Raw genomic sequence first — 18,537 nt, forward strand, 5'->3', positions numbered from 1 at the left:
AAACATAGTCTTACTATATAATCTAGCAGGTGTATGCCTAGGAATTTTTCCAAATGAGTTGAAAACTTACTTCCACACTAAAACCTTCACACAGATGTGTATAGCAGCTTGTTTATAATTGCCAGAACATGGAAGCAACCATGTTTGTCAGTGGGTGAATGGAGAAACAAACTGTGGTACATTCATATAATGGAATATTATTCAGTGATATAAAGAAATGAGCTATCAATCCACGAAAAGACACAGAGGAACCTTAAATGCATATTGCTAAATGAAAGAAGCCAATCTGAAAAGGCTACATACTGTATGATCCCAACTATATGCCATTCTGGAAATGGCAAAACTATGGAGACAAGAAAACTATCCCTGTTGCCTGGGGATTGGGAGATGGAGGTATGGGATGAATAGGCAGAGCACAGGGTATTTGGGGGACAGCAAAATAGTTCTCAATGATAATATAATGGTGGAACATATCAATTTATGTATGTTAAATCCCATAGAATATATAACACAGAGTAAACCCTAATGTAAACTGTGGGTTTTGTTTAATAATTTTGTGTTGATATTGGCTCATCAGTTATTAATTGTACCACAGTACAATTGTTATATAATATTTCAAAGTAGTACCAAAGCCAAGAACAAGTGAGAGATTCCTTAAGATATCCAAGATATTATAACAGGGGAAAAATGATGGAAGCAAGCCAAAGGATGGTATGAATCCAAAGTAAAAATTGGCTTCTTAGAAGTTTATGATGATAAGAATTGAGATATTTAATTCAGAGATTAAATAGATGAGACTGTATATGATGCTGATCAAGAAGATAAAGTCAAATGCTGACCCCAAAATACAGAGAGCAAAGACACAGAGACAGAAAATAGGAAAGGAAAGTTAAGAAACAAGAATAGTTGGTGTAGACTTTTGGTTGTATCTAATAGAGATTTAGAAAGGAAAGACAGTGATGAAAGAAGGGACTGTAGTAATAAAATAAAAGAAGGGGAAATTCCAGTGTAGTGAAAAAAAGAGCAGATTCTTAAAGTTGGAAGATACATTGAGTGTCAAACAGGGTAAATGGCGGGAGACAATTTTTTATATTGGAAATTTTGTATTTTAGTTAGAGGGCAAAATAAAGGCATTTTTAAATATGTGAGGATTCAAAGTTTACTCTTTACCCATCCTGTATTTATTTTTATTTATATTTTTGATATATAGTCTCACTTTGTTGCCCGGGGTGGGGTGCAGTGGTGCAATCTCTGCTCACTGCAACCTCTGCCTCCCGGGTTCAAGCAATTCTCGTGCCTCAGCCTCATGAGTAGCTGGGACCATAGGCATGCACGACCATGCTCAGCTAAGTTTTGTATTTTTAGTGGGGATAAGGTTTCGTCGTAATGGCCAGGCTGGCCCAGAGTTTCTGACCTCAGGTGATCTGCTGGCCTTGGTCTCCCAAAGAGCCAGGATTACAGGCGTGAGCCACCACGCCCAGCCTCTTTACCCATCCTATCTTCTAGAACTTCTTATTCTTCAAAAAATAAAAACAAAATCCAAAATATCAGATGAGATAGGATTAAATAAAATGTATGCCAAAAATTAGTACAATTCATAGATAAATCTAAATTACATATTATTATTTGTAATTAATGCTATTAATTCCTACAAAAGGAGAGACATCATGTTTAAGAGTTTTTTTAGGCCAAGTATGGTGGCTCATGCCTGTAATTTCAGTACTTTGGGAGGCCAAGGCAGGCAGATTGCTTGAGCCCAGTAGTTTGAGACCAGCATGGGCAACATAATGAAACCCCATCTCTACAAAAAATAAAAAAACATTAACCAGGTGTGGTGGCTTGTGCCTATAGCCCCAGCTACTTGGGGGTACTGAGGTGGGAAGATTGCTTGAACCCAGGGGGTCAAGGCTGCAGTGAGCTATGATCCTGCCACTGCACTCCAGGCTGGGTGACAGAGTGAAACCCTGTGGGAAAAAAAAAAAAGTGGTTTTTTTTTGTTTTGTTTTGGTTTTTTTTTGGTTGTTGTTGTTTTTTTAATGAAGACTCAAAATTTTACTTCAAGTAAATAATGGGCAAAAAGGATATAATTTATTAACCATGAAAAGATAATTAAAAAGAGCTGACCCAATAAAAACACTAGTGGAAATTTTAAAAAGCATATCGAAAAGTGGCTTGACTACTAGGTTCGTAAATGTCAGTAATCCCAGGTTTATCAATCCATTTGTGTTGCTATAAAGTAATACTTGAGACTGGGTAATTTGTAAAGAAAAGAGGTTTATTTTGCCCAAGGTTCTGCAGGCTGTACATGAAGTATAGTGCCAGCATCTGCTTCTGGTGAGGACCTCAGGAAGCTTACAGTCATGGTAAAAGGCAAAGGGGAGTTAGTGTGTCACATTGTGAGAGAGGGACCAAGGGCAAGGGGTGGGTTTGCCAGGCTCTTTAAACAACTAGCTCCCATATGAACTCATTACCTCAGGGGAGGGCACTGGGCTACTCATGAGAGATCCAAACACCTCCCACTAGGTGCTACCTTTGACACTGGAGATCACATTTTAATGTAAGATTTGGAGGGGACAAATACCCAAACCATATCACTAGGAAATGACAAAGCATTAAAAAGTTTTATACTATGTTTATAGGAGATATTCATATATTAAGATTAGCTGAAAATATTGAAAATAAAGAAGGGGAAGCAGAAGTGGTGGTATTCTACAAGGAAAATAGAAATGAAGTTGAAGATCTTAAAATGGGATAGGAGATGGATATTTTGTATCGATACTAGTTTTAATCTAATGAAAAGGTAATAGCCCTTTTATAAGGAAGCATCAATATGTATAAAACAAAAACTGTTAGTAATATGAAGAGAAACGGACAAGCTGCATAATTGTGGGAGAATTCAAAACACCTCTTTCAGGACTTGAGAGACCAATGAGAGAGCAAGTAACAAAAATTATAATTAAAGAATTTGAATCTCAAAATCAATGAACTTTTACAATAATGACATACACATCTTTGTATCCTGCCCACAGAAATTATTTTCCATGTCAGTTAACTTTTCTGATTTGTTGATATGAGGTTATACATGGACATTATTTGTAATTTTTATTTTCCTCTGTACTTATTTTCTCTTTTGTATTTCTCATGTTTTTTATTTTCTCTTTATTGTTTAATCAATTTTGTCTAAGATTTGTTTATTTGATTTTATTTTTGACTTGGTCTTTGGTTTATTTAATCAAATCTTCCATATCTTTTTTAATTTCATTAGTTTCTGTTTTTAATTTAATTAATTTTATTCTCTCATTTACTTATGGTTCATTGGCTTTCCCCCATAGTTTCATCAGTTCAGTGCTTAGTTTGTTTATTTTCAATCTTTTGTGTTTTGTGATGTTTACATAAAGAAATACAAATTTATTTTGAAAATGGTTTTAGCCACATACCATAGTTTTTGATATGAAGTATTTTATAGTTGTTCTTTTTAAAAGTGTCAATTTTGTTTTCTTCTTTAACCAAAGAGTTATTTAGAAGTGCATTTTTAAATTCCCAAGTGTTAAAAATATAGATCATGGTTATTGAACTTGCTGTACTCAGCTGTTCCCTGGCTGAACCTGGTGTTACCTTGTACCGGGGAAGTGTTGAATTATTTCTAGGGAAAGAATTTACCAGGTAAAGAATTTGCCAGATAAAGCGCTAAACAATTAAATAAATAAAAATTTAATTGCATTTCTACTAGTAACATGTTTTTCCTCCTTTGTCTTTTATTTACTTTAGTCTTACTGTTCTGATCCAAACCTTGTGTTAGATTTGAAGAACCTCATTGTGCTTTTTGCTGACACACTTCAGGTATGTGATTTCTGTTTACATATGCTCATCTAGATTGGTATTATCATCAGCTCTAAACCTTTTTCTTGACTGGGTCTGGTGGCTTTTGCCTATAATCCTAGTTCTTTGGAAGCCTGAGGTAGGAGAATTGCTTGAGTCCAAGAGTCCAAGACTAGCCTCAGAAATATAGTGAGACTCCATCTATACAAAAAATAAAAACATAAAAAATCACCAGTAGCAGTACCACATTCCTGTAGTCCCAGGCACTCTGGGGGCAGAGGTGAGAGGATTGCCTGAACATAGGAGTTCAAGCCTGTGGCAAGCTATGATCTCGCCACTGCACTCCTGCATGGGTGATAGAGACCCATCTCAAAAAAAAAAAAAATCTGACTGGGCGCAGTACCTCACGCCTGTTATTTCAGCACTTTGGGAGGCTGAGGCAGGCGGATCACTTGAGGTCAGGAGTTTGAGACCAGCCTGGCCAACATGGTGAAACCCTGTCTTTAGTAAAAATGCAAAAATTAGCCGGATGTGGTGGTAAGTGCCTGTAATCCCAGCTACTTGGGAGGATGAGGCAGGAGAATTGCTTGAACCTGGGAGGTGGAGGTTGCAGTGAGCTGAGATAGTGCCATTGCCCTCCAGCCTGGGCGACAGGGTGAAACTCTGTCTTAAAAAAAAAAAAAAAAAAAAAAATCTACATAAGCTTGGATAAGTTACCTGTTAGTTTTAAGTTGGGTTTATTATTTTCCTAGGAACTAGGTCTTTTTATCTCTTTATAGCATTTCCTGAACTTTACCCTGAGCCGTTATATTTTCATATGTAGTTTCCACCTCCTTTTTTTCTCTCACATCAAATAAATTAATTGAACTACTGACTACATTAGTTTTTCAAAATGTTCTTAATTCATATATGGCAGCTGAGTTGGTTTGCAGTTTCTTTAACTACCATCTTGAATAATGGTGGTTGATTTGAACCACATATTATATCTAATAGAATAGCATTAGAAGTGGTTGAGATTTGAAGCATTTTTACTTTCTCTCCCTTCTGTGAACGCTTACTATAGGTAGTAGGACTTATAGGAGGGGATGTAGGGAGGACTTATCCCATAGTATACCCTTTATATATAGATTTTAATTTTCATCTTTTTCTCACTGGCTTAAACATTTTGCTAGGTATTATTTAATTTTTGAGAGATAAATGCTAGATATTAGGTGTGAATGAAAGATTCTACTAAATGGTTTTATTTAATTTGCTGTCCAAAGAATGTAATGTTTTTCAGTATCTTATCCCTCTCATTTTGCCAAAACAAAACAAAACAAAAAAAAAAAACTCCTTCCTTAGACACTGAAGTGATTTTCTTATTTTGTTTCAGGTGTATGGTTTCCCTGTAAATCAGCTTTTTGACATGTTGTTAGAAATCAGAGACCAATATAGTGAAACTCTGCTAAAGAAGTGGGCAGGTATTTTCAGGTGAGAAATTATCTATAGTCATATGTGTGTGTGTTCATGTACATTAGTGTACACACATGTATTTATGCACAAAGGTTTTCAGATGTTATAGGCAACAAGTATATGTTACTTATATTTTGTAGCTACTCTAGGTTATGATCCAGAATTCAAATAAACTGTTAGAACGTCCAAAATTATGTTCCCAAGATATCCAGTCTCAGTGTATTAGTGTCTACTGTAGTGGGAAGTCCCCAAACCCTATTTTGCCTTTTTGTTTCCTTCGATAAATATCAGATTCCTTGGTTCATGTCATTCAGATCATCTTGCTGTCATCTTATTCTGTTATTTGGTTTTCATTTTGAGGTTCATGCCTAGTCTACAACTCAATTATAGTGAGTAACATTTGAGCACTTAGGAATAATTTAGGCTTTTGGAAAATCTGTTTGGATGACTCACTCATGTTGTTCCTCATTATCTTCCCTCTCCACACACAGCAAAGGGGCATATTACAGCCCAGTGTTTGAAGCCTGTTATTTAAGTAGTTATTGCAACATGCATACAATAATAAGAAAGTTATTCTGTCACATCTATCACTCACAGATGTCTTCTCGGACTGTGCTCTTGGCACATAATCCAGGTCAACTCATTTGACTTTCTTCTCTTTTTATACCTTTACTCCTTTACTTTAAGTGATTATGCTGCCTATTGCAAGACCCCTTTCCCTGATCAGTTTGTCCTCTTTTCAAACTCTTATAGCTTTAAGATCTTACATTAGTCCTTTACTCTTACTCTTCTCGTTTATGAACATATCTCTGATCATCACTTAGTCCAATTTATCTGTATATTAATATAAATATTTATATTTCTAAAACCTAGATTTAGCTAATGGTATAATTGTATTTAAGGGAGTCTTATCTCTATAGGATATTTGAAAATTAATAACATGATATATCCATAGTCTTAGATGCTCTGATCTGACGCCTTCAGTGAGTCTTCTGTTTTGATTTTGGTAGTATGGTCCCTACTATTAGAGAATGCCCAGTTTATTTAAGGAGAGAGAACCTATCGATTTAAAAAAAGTCATCCTTGATATAGAGCAGTAGGTAAAGTAAATGAAAATAGTTTGAATTTATTATTGAAGTTACTCTGTTTGCCAATTTTGAAAGTTAGAATAGAACATGATTTTAAAAACCTTATCAATGGGCCAGGTGCAGTGGGTCATGCCTGTAATCCCAGCACTTTGGGAGCCAAGGTGGGAAGATCCCTTGAGGGCAGGAGTTTGAGACAATCCTGGACAACATAGCAAGATTATATCTCTACAAAAAAATTAAAAATTAGCCCGATGTGGTGGTGAACAACTGTAGTTTCAGCTACTTGGGAGGCTGTGGCGGGAGGATTGCTTGAGCCCCAGAGTTTGAGGTTACAGTGAGCTACGATCATGCCACTGCAATCCAGCCTGGGTGACAGAGCGAGACCCTGTCTCTAATAATAATAATAATAATAATAATAATAATAATGTACATTTATATATCATATTAAACCAAACAGAAAATATCTTCGCCTTTTCTAGAGCACACATTCTTTTGTTGTTTACTTCTCACTTACATTGAAATGTTCTGTCCTATTTGTAAATCTCAATTCCTAAGAGATATGTTTATAATTGTGGTCCATTTGTTTCAGAGGATAGTTTTCTTTTTGTCTTCTTTAAATCCAAAACCAAATAGCTATATTGTGGAAGGAATATAATAGGGACTGGGAAATGTTCATTTTGGGTTGTGGCATATATATTAAGATTGGAGTTCATCAGAAAAATATTTGTGATTAACCCACCTTCCCTCTGTTCCCCTCCCCTACCCCCCCACTTTGTCTATCCTTCCCTTCCCTTTGTCTATCCTTCCGTTTATAGAAACATACTTGATTCTGACAACTACAGTCCTATACCAGTAACAAGTGAAGAGATGTACAAAAAGGTGGTAGGACAATTCCCATTTCAAGATATAGAACTGGAAAAGGTAAGGAATACTTTAAAATAAATTTCTCTGGTTGTTTTGGCATCCTCTTAAAAGCTTTCATTGGATCAGTTTGATTGAAAGCATTACCTTTAACTCAATGGGTTAGAACTCTAAAACAATTTCAAAGGATTCTTTTTTCTTTTTCTTTTTTTCACTTTAATCACCTTTCTGACAATGAAGGACTCTTTTTGGGGAAGACCAGAATTTCCTGATTTGGGAATCAGCAGATGGCTTTGGATCCTATTACCTCTGAAGTGTTTGGAGGATTGCTGCAGATGTTCTAATTCAGTTTACACTTTGAAATACTTGTTTTTATTAAAATTTAAAAACATTTTTTCCCCACAACATAAAATTTACACTTTGTGGTATACAATTCTGCTGATTTTGACAATGTATTGAGTTATGTGTCCATTACCACAATGTTGATACCAAATAGCTCTATTATAAAAAAAAATTATTTAATGATGCCCCTTTGTAATACCCCTCCCTTAACCCAGCCCCAGGACAGCAGAAACCTGGGCTCTGTGCATCTACTTTTGCCTTTTTCAGAATGCCATATAAATGGAATTGTGTAGTATATAACTTCTTGAGACTTACTTCTTTGATATAACATAATGCTTTTGAGATTCATCCAAATCGTTGCATGTATCATTGTTCATTCATTTTTATTGCTGAGTATGTAACACAATTTGTTTATCTCTTTCCATGATGAAGGACATTTGAATTATTGTTTTATTTAAATTTATGTCTTTTTAATATCAGAAAACTTTGGGAGATATTTTCTTATATTTGAGTTTGTTAAGGAGACAATTCACAATGTGAAAGAATGTTCTTTTTGCAACCTAAATAATTTATAAATATCTTCAATCTTCGTTGGTTTGTGACTTGATTTCATTACTTCTTGCATTTACAGCAACCATTTCCAAAAAAGTTTCCTTTCTCTGAATTTGTGCCAAAAGTTTACAACCAAATTAAAGAATTTATCTACGCTTGTCTGAAGTTTTCAGAAGATCTTCATCTAAGGTATAATACAAAATAGTAGAAATGTAACCAATGCTAAGATTGTGACTCCATGTATTTACATATTCTGAAAAACTTTTGATAGTCCCATCAGCCCTGATTTTGGAAATCTTAATAATTAGCTTTTCACTGCATGGCACTGCTGTATTTCTATAGTCACGATGAAAGAGAAGATTGGTAACTTTTGCATAATTTTGAAAATTTATATTATCTATCTTATTCTTTATAGATTTGCATTTCAACACTTATTAATGACAGTTTACTAGAAAATGGTAGGCTGGATGCAGTGGCTCATTTTTGTAATCCTAGCACTTTGGGAGGCTGAGGCAGGAGGATTGCTTGAATCCAGGAGTTCAAGACCAGCCTGGGCCACATAGTGGGACCCCCATCTCTAAAGAAAAAAAAAATAGACAAAAAATACTGATTTTGACATTCTACTTAATGAAATGTTAAGGCCAAAAGGGGAGTATCAGATAAAATCCTTTGGAAACACTATTGCTCTACTTGTATATGTATATTTTCTATACGTGCTAGAGTGTAGGCTCCTTTGTTTCTTTATTCATGTATTGGTTTATTCACCATAGATTTTGGCTAATGTATTATTTGTCAGATGCTGCTTGGTATAGAAATAATTAAGTTGCTGAAAATGTGGTCCCTGTCTTCAAGGAGTACCTAGTCTAATTAAGAAGCTGAACAATTAATAAGTGCTGGAGCAACATACAAGCCAAGCCAAACACGAATGAGGATGTTTGTGTTCCATCCTTTTGTAGGGTGGAAACATTTTATCTTTGTTCAACACAATATCCCCTGTACCCAGCTCGGAAAATTTTTTTAAATGAGTGTATGTATGAAATGAATGGAAAGCATGGTGTGCCAGGCTACTCTGAAAATAAACATAGTTGGGGAATAGTTTGAGTCACTTCTTTGTTAACTATTCTTACTAAGAAAATAAATGAAACATGGGGTTTGTACAATTAATTTGTCCTTTTCTCTGAAAATGAAATTGTTTTCATAGAAATGTTCTCTTGAAAATAGATTGTCTTTTGAAGTTACAAACCAAAACTTTTTTACCCTGGGTTTCCATCCCCCACCTGCCTGGCCTCCACTTCATTAATATAAATGACCTTATATCAGATAATTGTCTGTAGGGTATGTTAGGTATATTATTGTAGATAAATCATTACAAGTTGATTGCAAAATTACTTTTTCTATCTTCTTTTGGAAGAAAGGTAATATGGTAAAGGAATAATATTAGTAATGGGATAATGTCAGATGCCTTTTTCTTGCCTGAATATGTTAAGTTTTTGCCTGAAAACTTCCTTTGATACTTTTCACATTTAATATTTAAATAAAATATTTAACTTGGGGATTTTAGAAAAAGCTAGATGCCTTTTACTCTTCATTTGGCATTTATCTTATATCCTGGAATATGTTTACCTTATAACCTGGAGTGACAGAGATTGCTTTGTCAGTCATATCTGTTTTGGAGGCTAACATGGAACATGAGACAATTTGCATAAAAACCATTATTTCTTTTACATGCAGGCTCTCAAAACAAGAGAAACCGCTGCATTCAGATTTTAATGCAGCTTTAAGAATAATTATTCTCTTAGTTTTCTCTTTTACACTAGACAGAAGAGGCCAAAAAGCATTATACATATTGACAAAATTTGTAATTGCATGAATTCTGAATACGTAAAACTTTCTTTTTGAAAGAAAGATTTTTTTTAAAATAGCAAACACATGGCATTTCTATGGTAAAATACTCTTCTAGCATTCATACTCATCTTAAAAAAATAGAATATATACACACCCACATACATACGCGAGAGATCCTGTTTCACATTATATTAATAAAATTAAATGCTTTTAAAGAATTCAGGCGATAAAGAACGGCACAAAGAGGGACAATGTAAATGACCCAAAACTCTACCACATAGTAATAACACTTCTGATATGGTTTTTTTTTTCTTTTAATCTTGCTTGCATGTGAATACGTGCACAAACACAGCATTTTTTTTAAAGCAAATTACTACGAAATACTTCTGTTTCTGTCTACAGTATAGAAGACTGGAAAGAATATTGCTTCCTATGTAAAAATGCAGGGGGGGGGGAAGAAAAACAGAGAAGCTACAAAATTAAAACTTTTTTGGAACTCATCAGAGAGGCGAAGTCAGCAGGAAACTAAGTAGTCTGAAAACCATGATGGGACTGGTCCCTCTAAGGGGACAGACTCCTGCACCTGTGGCAGAATAGGAACGGTGTAACTACCATTCATGTGAGAAAGACAAAATCAACTAAAGTCTTAATGTATTGTTAACAGTGTACTGTGAGCTAGCATGACAATATAGAACCCAGAAGAAAAGGTGAAAGAAATAGAACAAAGTGCCCAAGATCTGTAGGGCATTTTCAAATGGTAGATTAAAGTAGAAGACTGAGATAACTGGGAAGAAGAAATACTTTAAAATAAAGTGGCTGAGAGTATTCAAAAAAATAATGAAAGGCATCAAACAAGAAATTCAAGATTTTGAGAACCCTAATTCAGATAAATAATAGCAACAACAAGAAACAAACAAAAATATTTAAAGACATCATATTCAAACTGGTGAAAATGAAAGGTAAAGAGAATATTTAGAAGGCATTCCCAAAAATAAAAATTACATGATAGTATAATGATAAGAATTATAATAGACTTCTTTTCTGAAACTATGCAAGCCAGAGAAAATGGAGTGACATCCTTAAAGTACTCAAAGAAATAAAGAAAAAAAAAACAGCCAGAATTCTATAGACAGAAAAACAATTTTCAAAAATGAAGGCAAACTATTTTTTTTTCAGCCAACAAAAGCTAGGAGAGTTTATTATAGTACTTTTTCTGACTTACAATAAGTATTATTTGCTGCTGCTATTATTATTTTATTATTATTACCACGAATACCACTGGCACCCTGTTTGTTTGCCGGAATAATTCTGCTACCTGCTATGACTGACTCTTAAGGCTTCTTTTTCAGCTCAACTGAAGTTGATGACATGATTCGTAAATCAACAAACCTGTTGCTAACCAGGACTCTGAGCAACTCTCTGCAGAATGTCATTAAAAGGAAGAATATTGGGCTTACTGAGGTAAACCTGCTCCTAATGAAGGCAGCCGAGCCAGTATGTGAACAGATGTCCTAAGCTCTGGGCCTTATGTCTGAATTCGTTAAAACTTTCTACATGCTCTTCCTGATAGGCTTCTAATGGTGAAAGTGCAAAATGAAATCTCTTGTTCTTTTCTTTGGTCACCTTTGAAAAATTTATTTATTTTTTTTCTAAAAAAGTCATTTTTCTCTTTGTTTTCACTAGCTTAACTGGTTTTCCTTTCTGAAGTTGTTAGAATACATTTCTGTTACCTGCCATTGATTATACACAAATATTTTTGTTTGTAGAATATATTGAGCATCAGGTTCCAATCAAGTGAATGGCAGTTCATGTACAACATAGAATATGAAATCACATTTTGCTTGCATCAGTTATTGATACCAAGGATAATGCAATCATAGTTCTTGGTTAGTGTCAGACTCAGCCTTTATTTTTAAGATATCTCATGTGTATGAAAGGTAAATTACTCTTTATCAGCTTGTAATTTGTTTGCAAAAGGACTAGATATTTGAGATCAAGGGAATGTGTAGAAAAGGCAATAGTCACATTTCTGTGGAGGTTTATGGAATCTCGTAAAAAGAGGAGGGATATTTTACATATATTGAATGTAGTACCTTGGCAAACGAGATTTGGTCTATTGGTGTGTAGTTCTAAAATTTAGAAAGATGTGAAGTTCTCTCCCTTGGAAACTCAAGATTGCGTAGTAAACTCAATCTGTTTTTCACTGGATGTTATAGTGCCTAAAGTGAGAGGAGTTTAGAAGAATTTTTTTTCACAAGGAAAGGGAAAGGCTGTTTGCCATCTGTTTTACCTATAGAGGTGGTGCAGTTTGGAAGTCTGTTACTCTAGGAAAAAATTGACATTTAAAATGTACACTGTCAAGGATTATGGTGAAGCGCAGCAAAAGGTTAATGATACTGACCTATAGGTAAAGACAGCTGGAAGCCAGGTGGGCATTTACTTCTGATTTTGGAGTTATTTTCTCTTTCTCTGAATTAAGATAAAAAAAATAATAAGATGGGACATTGGAAGTGATTGAGTTCTACTTATAGCAAACTTTTCTTTCAATTGAAAATTACCTTAGACTTTATTTGAGATAATCCCCTCATTTTACAGAGCTTCCTTTCTATTGCCTAGTACAGAAATATTAGGCATTTGCCTTTATGTATCTGAAAAATAGCTAACCTCCTTTATAATCAAGAAGGTTACAGAAAAGGAAGGTTGGAGTGAAAATTAGGAAGTCCTCCTGCTTTTGTTAGATTATAGTGTTTTCTTTTTCTGGATGGGAAGTTTATTATTTATTTTGTGAACTATCTCTTCATTATAACTCTTCATGTAACTGTTTTTATGTCATTTAATTTAGCAGTCTCAACAATTTTATAACAAGTAGCATAGCAAGAACATGGTCTGATAGAAATAGCTTTGGCCTCAGAAGAATCTTGGGTTCAGTTCTGGCTGAGCCATTGGTTTACTGTGACATTTTAAGAGAAAGGCGTAACTTCTCAGCTTGGGTTTCAGGAAACACTGTACGGGTCAGGTAATAATAGGAAGAACAAGTACGAAGTTATCAAGGAAGAACCGTGTAATTTTGGCACCATTTCATTGAATACTAAATGTTATTCCTTAGTCATTGGGTGTTTTTAGGGAACTATACTTTCAGTATCTTTGCATATGAATGAAGAAACATGCATACGCTTTTGTTTGTTTTGGCTATTATGGTGGTGTGTACATGTATAGACACATACACATAAAGTGATTTTTTTTATTACTAACGAGACACACTTTGAATAATTATACTACCTACCTTTGGAAAGAGAAGACACATCCTTTATGAGTAACTAAAGTGAGTTCACATCTGGAATCATCATCATAATAGGTAACATTTGTGGAGCAGTTTATATTCTTCAAAGCTCACTCACAAATTTGATTTCAGTTAGTACAGTAACATTTGAAGCAGGCTGGGCATGTGTTATTATTCCCATTTTATAGACAGCCTAATTAAAGTCCAGGGAGATTGCTCGAGGTCATACAGCTAGCAAACATGGTGGAAATGAGACATAAATCTAGGTTTTTTTCTCCAAACCTATCCACTTCTACTGTATTGTACTGCCTTCCATATTGATTTAATTTCATCCTAACAAAAATTGAGATTTTTACAGGAGGTCCATAGTAACATGGATATTGTTTTAGTTAGAGATAATAGAATTATGATAAGCCCACAAAATTTACAGATTCCTATTTCAGCATGTCAGATAATTCTCTTAGGAATTGGAAGTTCCTATAGACAAATGTCTCTCTGCCTGCCCTTCTTGTTTTGGGGTTACACAGTGTTTGCTCTGTTTTGGGGTTACACAGTGTTTACTCTGTTTTGGGGTTACACAGTCTCTTCTTTTTCTATGCATATGCTCTATCTTTTTTCCTCATGGCTTCTTTGTTTCTCCATGTTGAGCCAATTCAAAATTACATTTCAGTTTTAGCACCACTAGAACATGAATGCCTTTCTTTTTCAAACTTTATGTGACTATTCATTATTTTTTTAGCGAGAATGGCTATTTTCCTAGGGCTGCTTCATAAGGTCTATGAAAAGTGTAATTGAGTATTGGTTAAGACTGTATGTTCTAATATATACTGCCTGGGTTCCAATTCTGGCCCTCCTCGTAATAGCTGTGCCCTTGGGCAAATTACTTTGCTTTCTATGTAAAATGGGGATAATGGTAGCATGTATTTCACAGGAATGTTGTGAAGCATGTAAAGTACTTAGTGTGCCTGGTATATAGCAAATACTCAATGCATATTACCTGTTATTATTAAGAGGTCTAAGCAGTCAAGCACTGATTAATACTAGTGTAGAAATGGAGTTTTTAATTAAGAGAAGTAAAAAAAATTAGAACAAGAGGTTCTATTAAGATAATTTGTTTATTACCTTTACAATTTTTAAAATATATACTCTCTATTAGGCACTGATTCCATGCCCTTAAGATAAATCAGTGAACAATAACAACAACAATAGAGATCCTTGCTTACATTCTACCAGAGAAAAACAGATAATAAATAATAAACAAAATAATTAAGTCAATTTTGTAGTATGGTTAAAGGTAGTGAATGCTATGGAGAGAAGAAAAAGCACCTGGGTTAAGGAAATCAGGATTCTAGTAGATGTTCTAGGTTGGTTTTATTTTTATAGCAGCACCTCGAGGGTAAGTTATTATTGCAGGAGACATTTCAGGTAGAGATTAGAGCCAGAGCAAAGGCCTGAAGGTAGGAAAGTTCTTGGCAAGTTGAGGGAAAAATCAGGAGGCTAGGGTAGCTGGAGTGGAGTGAGCAAGGAGAAGAGAAGCAACTGGTTAGTTTAGAGAGGTATCAAGCATTCACGGTAGGCCGTCGTAAAGCCTTTTGCTTTTATTTTGCCTGAAATGGGGAGCTATTGTAAGATTTTGTTTAATGACTTGATCTGACTTATATTTTGAGAGGATCACATTGACCATGGTAGTGAGAATATACTGTAGGATGGAAACAAGGGGACTAGTTAGGGAATTCTGGCAGAAATCCAGTGAGACTGGGTGGTAGCTATGGACAGTGATAAGATTTTAAGTGTAGAGCCAGCATGCTTTCCTGATGATTGGATATAAAGGAAGAGAAAAAGTGAAGAGTTGAAAGTAACTAACTCCAGGATTTTTTGACTTGAGCAACGAGAAGGCTGTATATACCATGAACTAAGATAGGAAAAATTTTAGGCAGAGCTAAATTTGCTGTGAGAGAACATTGGGAATTTGATTTTAGACATATTAAATTTATAGTGTTTATTAGACATATAGGTTGAGATGTTGAGTAAGCAGTTGTGTATATGAATTTGCAGATTGGAAGTGAGGTTTGGCCAGGGGATAAAAATTGGGGAGAATATAAATATTTATATTCATGCCACTGGATACTATCACTGAGGGAATGAATAAAGATGGAGAAGAAAAGAGGATGAAAATTGAACTTTTGGGTACTCTGATATTAAGATATCAGGAGAAAAGAGGAACCATGAAAGGAGATTGTGAAGGAGCCACCAGGGAAGTAGGAAAAAGCAAAACAAAAAAAACAGGAGTGTGCATAAAGTATATAAAGAATGAGAGAGTGATGAATTATGACAAATACTGCTGAATTGATAAAAAGAAGGTGAAGAATTACCATTGGATTTAGCAATTTGGAATAAGTTGGTGACCTTGGTAAGAGCGCTTTTAATAAAATGGTGGAAGGAAACTCCTGATTGAGTAGGTTTTAAAGAGAATGGCTCCTGCAGAGAGGAATTTCAAATAACTAATATAGATACTATTGCCACTACAAGGTGATTGTGAAGTGTGCTTAGTGACTTGTTTCCAAAAAGTATAGGGTAGAATGAGGAAAAAAGTAACCTTACAGTGAAGAAAACTGGCAGACGCTGCCTTGCTCAAGTGTTCCAGGTTAACATCATCAGTGATGTTATGTTGATAGTATGTACCTTTCATATGATTTGATGAGAGGGCACTTTGCCTCTGTGTTCTCCCTCCCTAAACCCATGAGCCCAGTCTAAGCATGGGAAAACATTAAACAAACAAAAATTGAAAGACATGCTATAACATACTTGACCAGTACTCCTTAAAACTGTCAGTGTAGGATTGGGCACAGTGGCTCACGCCTGTGATCCCAACACTTTGGGAGGCTGAGGCGGGTGAATCACGAGGTCAGGAATTCGAGACCATCCTGGCCAACATGGTGAAACCCCGTCTCTACTAAAAATGTAAAAATTAGCTGGGCGTGGTGGCACGTGCCTGTGATCCTAGCTACTCGGGAGGCTGAGCCGGGAGAATCGCTTGAACTAGGGAGTTGGAGGTTGCAGTGAGCCGAGATTGTGCCACTGCACTGCAGCCTGGTGGCAGAGCGAGACTCCATCTCAAAAACAAAAACAAAAACAAAACAAAACAAAAAACTGTCAGTGTAATCAAAAAGAAGGAAAATCTGATAAACTGTCACAGACCAGAGACTAAGAAGACGTGACAACTAAATGTAATGTGGTATCTTAGATGGAATCCAGAAACAGATAAAGAACGTTAAGGAAAAACTAGTGACATCTGAATAAAGTATGGCGTTCAATTAGTAGTAATGCGTTTATGTTGGTTCCATAGTTGTGGCAAATGTACCATAGTAATGTAAGATGTTAACAATAAGGGAAGCTGGGTGAGGAGTATATGGGAACTCTGCAACTTTTTTGTAAATATAAATACAAAACTGTCCTAAAATAAAGAGTTTATGTAAATAAAAAAATTAAAGAATGGGAAAAGAGGAATTAGAGACAGCAAATATAAGACAGCTCTTTCAGGAAATTTTGTTACCAAAGGAAACAAAGAAATGGGGTGATAGCTAGCAGGGGAAGTCAGTTAAGACAGGTTTTTTTTTGTTTGTTTTATTTTTTAATGGGACAGATAACAGTCTGTTATTTATTGTGGGAATGATACAGTATAGAGCAGAAAAATGGGTGATGTAGGAGAAAGGGAGAAATCTCTGATGCAATGTCCTTAAGTAAGAGAGTTTAAGATAGAATACACAGTTAAAGGGATTGGCATTAGATAGTGTCAAGTTCACCTCTGGTAACAGGTAAGAATCAGAGTGTGTGAATGCAAATGGTAGTGGTTGGGTAAGTATTATGGTAGCAGGCTCCCAAATGCTCAGTTTTCCCAGCAAATGCAGGGTCTTCAGCTAAACCTACAGATGGGAGAGCAAGCATGGGAGTTGAAGGAGAAAGAAGGTGTGTTGAAGTCCTCTAGGAGTGTGTAAAAAAAATTGATTTGTGCCAGATGATGTGATTATTTGGTAGCATCAAGTGCCCACTCTTGACTAGTGTACATGAATTAAAGTGAAACTAGCTAACATGATTGTACATTTTCTTTTTCTTTTTCTTTTTTTTAAGATGGAGTCTCATTCTGTCTCTCAGGCTGGAGTGCAGTGGCCTGATCTCGGTTCAGTGCAACCTCCACATCCCAGGTTCAAGCAATTTTTCTACCTCAGCCTCCCGAGTAGCTGGGATTACAGGCATGTGCCACCACACCCAGCTAATTTTTGTATTTTAGTAGAGACAATGTTTCAACATATTGGCCAGGCTGGTCTCCAACTCCTGACCTCAGGTGATCCACCTGCCTCAGCCTCCCAAAGTGCTGGGATTACAGGCATGAGCCACTGCGCTCAGCCATGATTGTGTATTTTCTTAAATCATATTTAGCTGGAAGCTGCAATATATCAGTTCATATCAATACTAGTTCTAAAGAATTGGTTATATTTTCATCTGATACTTTATAATTTACAGTAGTATTTATGTTTAATTATTTATAATATGTAGAAAGAAGTTCAGAGTTCCTTCTGGTGAAACCACATTGGGTATTTGTATTTTTATGATCACAGGGCACTACTGTGATGTAGTGCACTACACATACCTAATATGGTAGTAGAGACCTGAAGAAATGACTAGTGCTTTGCATTTATTCTTTGCTTTTAGTATAATTTAGATTGATGACCATATGATTCTCTCCTCTCATTTTCCACATTCCATTTATCTCCCCTCTCTCTTGTTAACAGAAGTGATATTGCTCACGTTGTTAAAATGTTTTATACTTAAGTCTAGTCAAATATACTTTGTACTTTATCTTGGAATTCGTAACCAGGAGTTTCATGTATTTTAGTATTTTAGGTATTTTAATCATGGAGATGGTATAAAATGAGTGGTTGACACAGTTTTTTGTACCTTGACTGGGGTGAAATGGAGATCAAATCCCTTGAAGTCTATGTGATAGCTCATTTTTGTGAATGAGAACCAATGCTACTATTTTGTTTTTTTGTTTTGCAAATTTAACAGTTGAGAGGCATTGGTGGCATGAAGAAGAGTGTGACTTCTCATTTTCTTCCTTTGGATTAGTCCTGTTGAAGGTTTATTGTACTGAATTGTCTGTTTTGGGAAACATGCTAAAAGCAGTTTTAATATATGCAGATGTGTATACTCCAGAATTAATTTATAGTTGGGAATGGAAACCTCTTCTTGGAATTTAGGGCTAGTTTTGAACTATGGAAGATGATGAAGATATTTTCT

General features: G+C 35.3%; 1 protein-coding gene across 3 annotated transcripts in view; it reads left to right on the forward strand.

Annotated features, from left to right (window-relative positions):
- EXOC6B (exocyst complex component 6B) overlaps positions 1-18,537 on the forward strand; it is a 652,998-nt gene that overhangs the window by 322,323 nt on the left and 312,138 nt on the right. For all 3 annotated transcript variants that reach the window (XR_010109257.1, XM_003808189.4, XM_055107798.2), the window contains 5 exons: positions 3,769-3,840; positions 5,192-5,289; positions 7,175-7,280; positions 8,194-8,303; positions 11,309-11,420. Coding sequence is in view for 2 of the 3 variants with exons in the window: in XM_003808189.4 (XP_003808237.1) it covers positions 3,769-3,840; positions 5,192-5,289; positions 7,175-7,280; positions 8,194-8,303; positions 11,309-11,420 (498 nt within the window). In the remaining variant the exon portion in view is untranslated. The remainder of the gene's footprint in view (positions 1-3,768; positions 3,841-5,191; positions 5,290-7,174; positions 7,281-8,193; positions 8,304-11,308; positions 11,421-18,537) is intronic.

Source organism: Pan paniscus, chromosome 12 (genome assembly GCF_029289425.2).
Source record: "Pan paniscus chromosome 12, NHGRI_mPanPan1-v2.0_pri, whole genome shotgun sequence".
Lineage (NCBI taxonomy): Eukaryota > Metazoa > Chordata > Mammalia > Primates > Hominidae > Pan > Pan paniscus.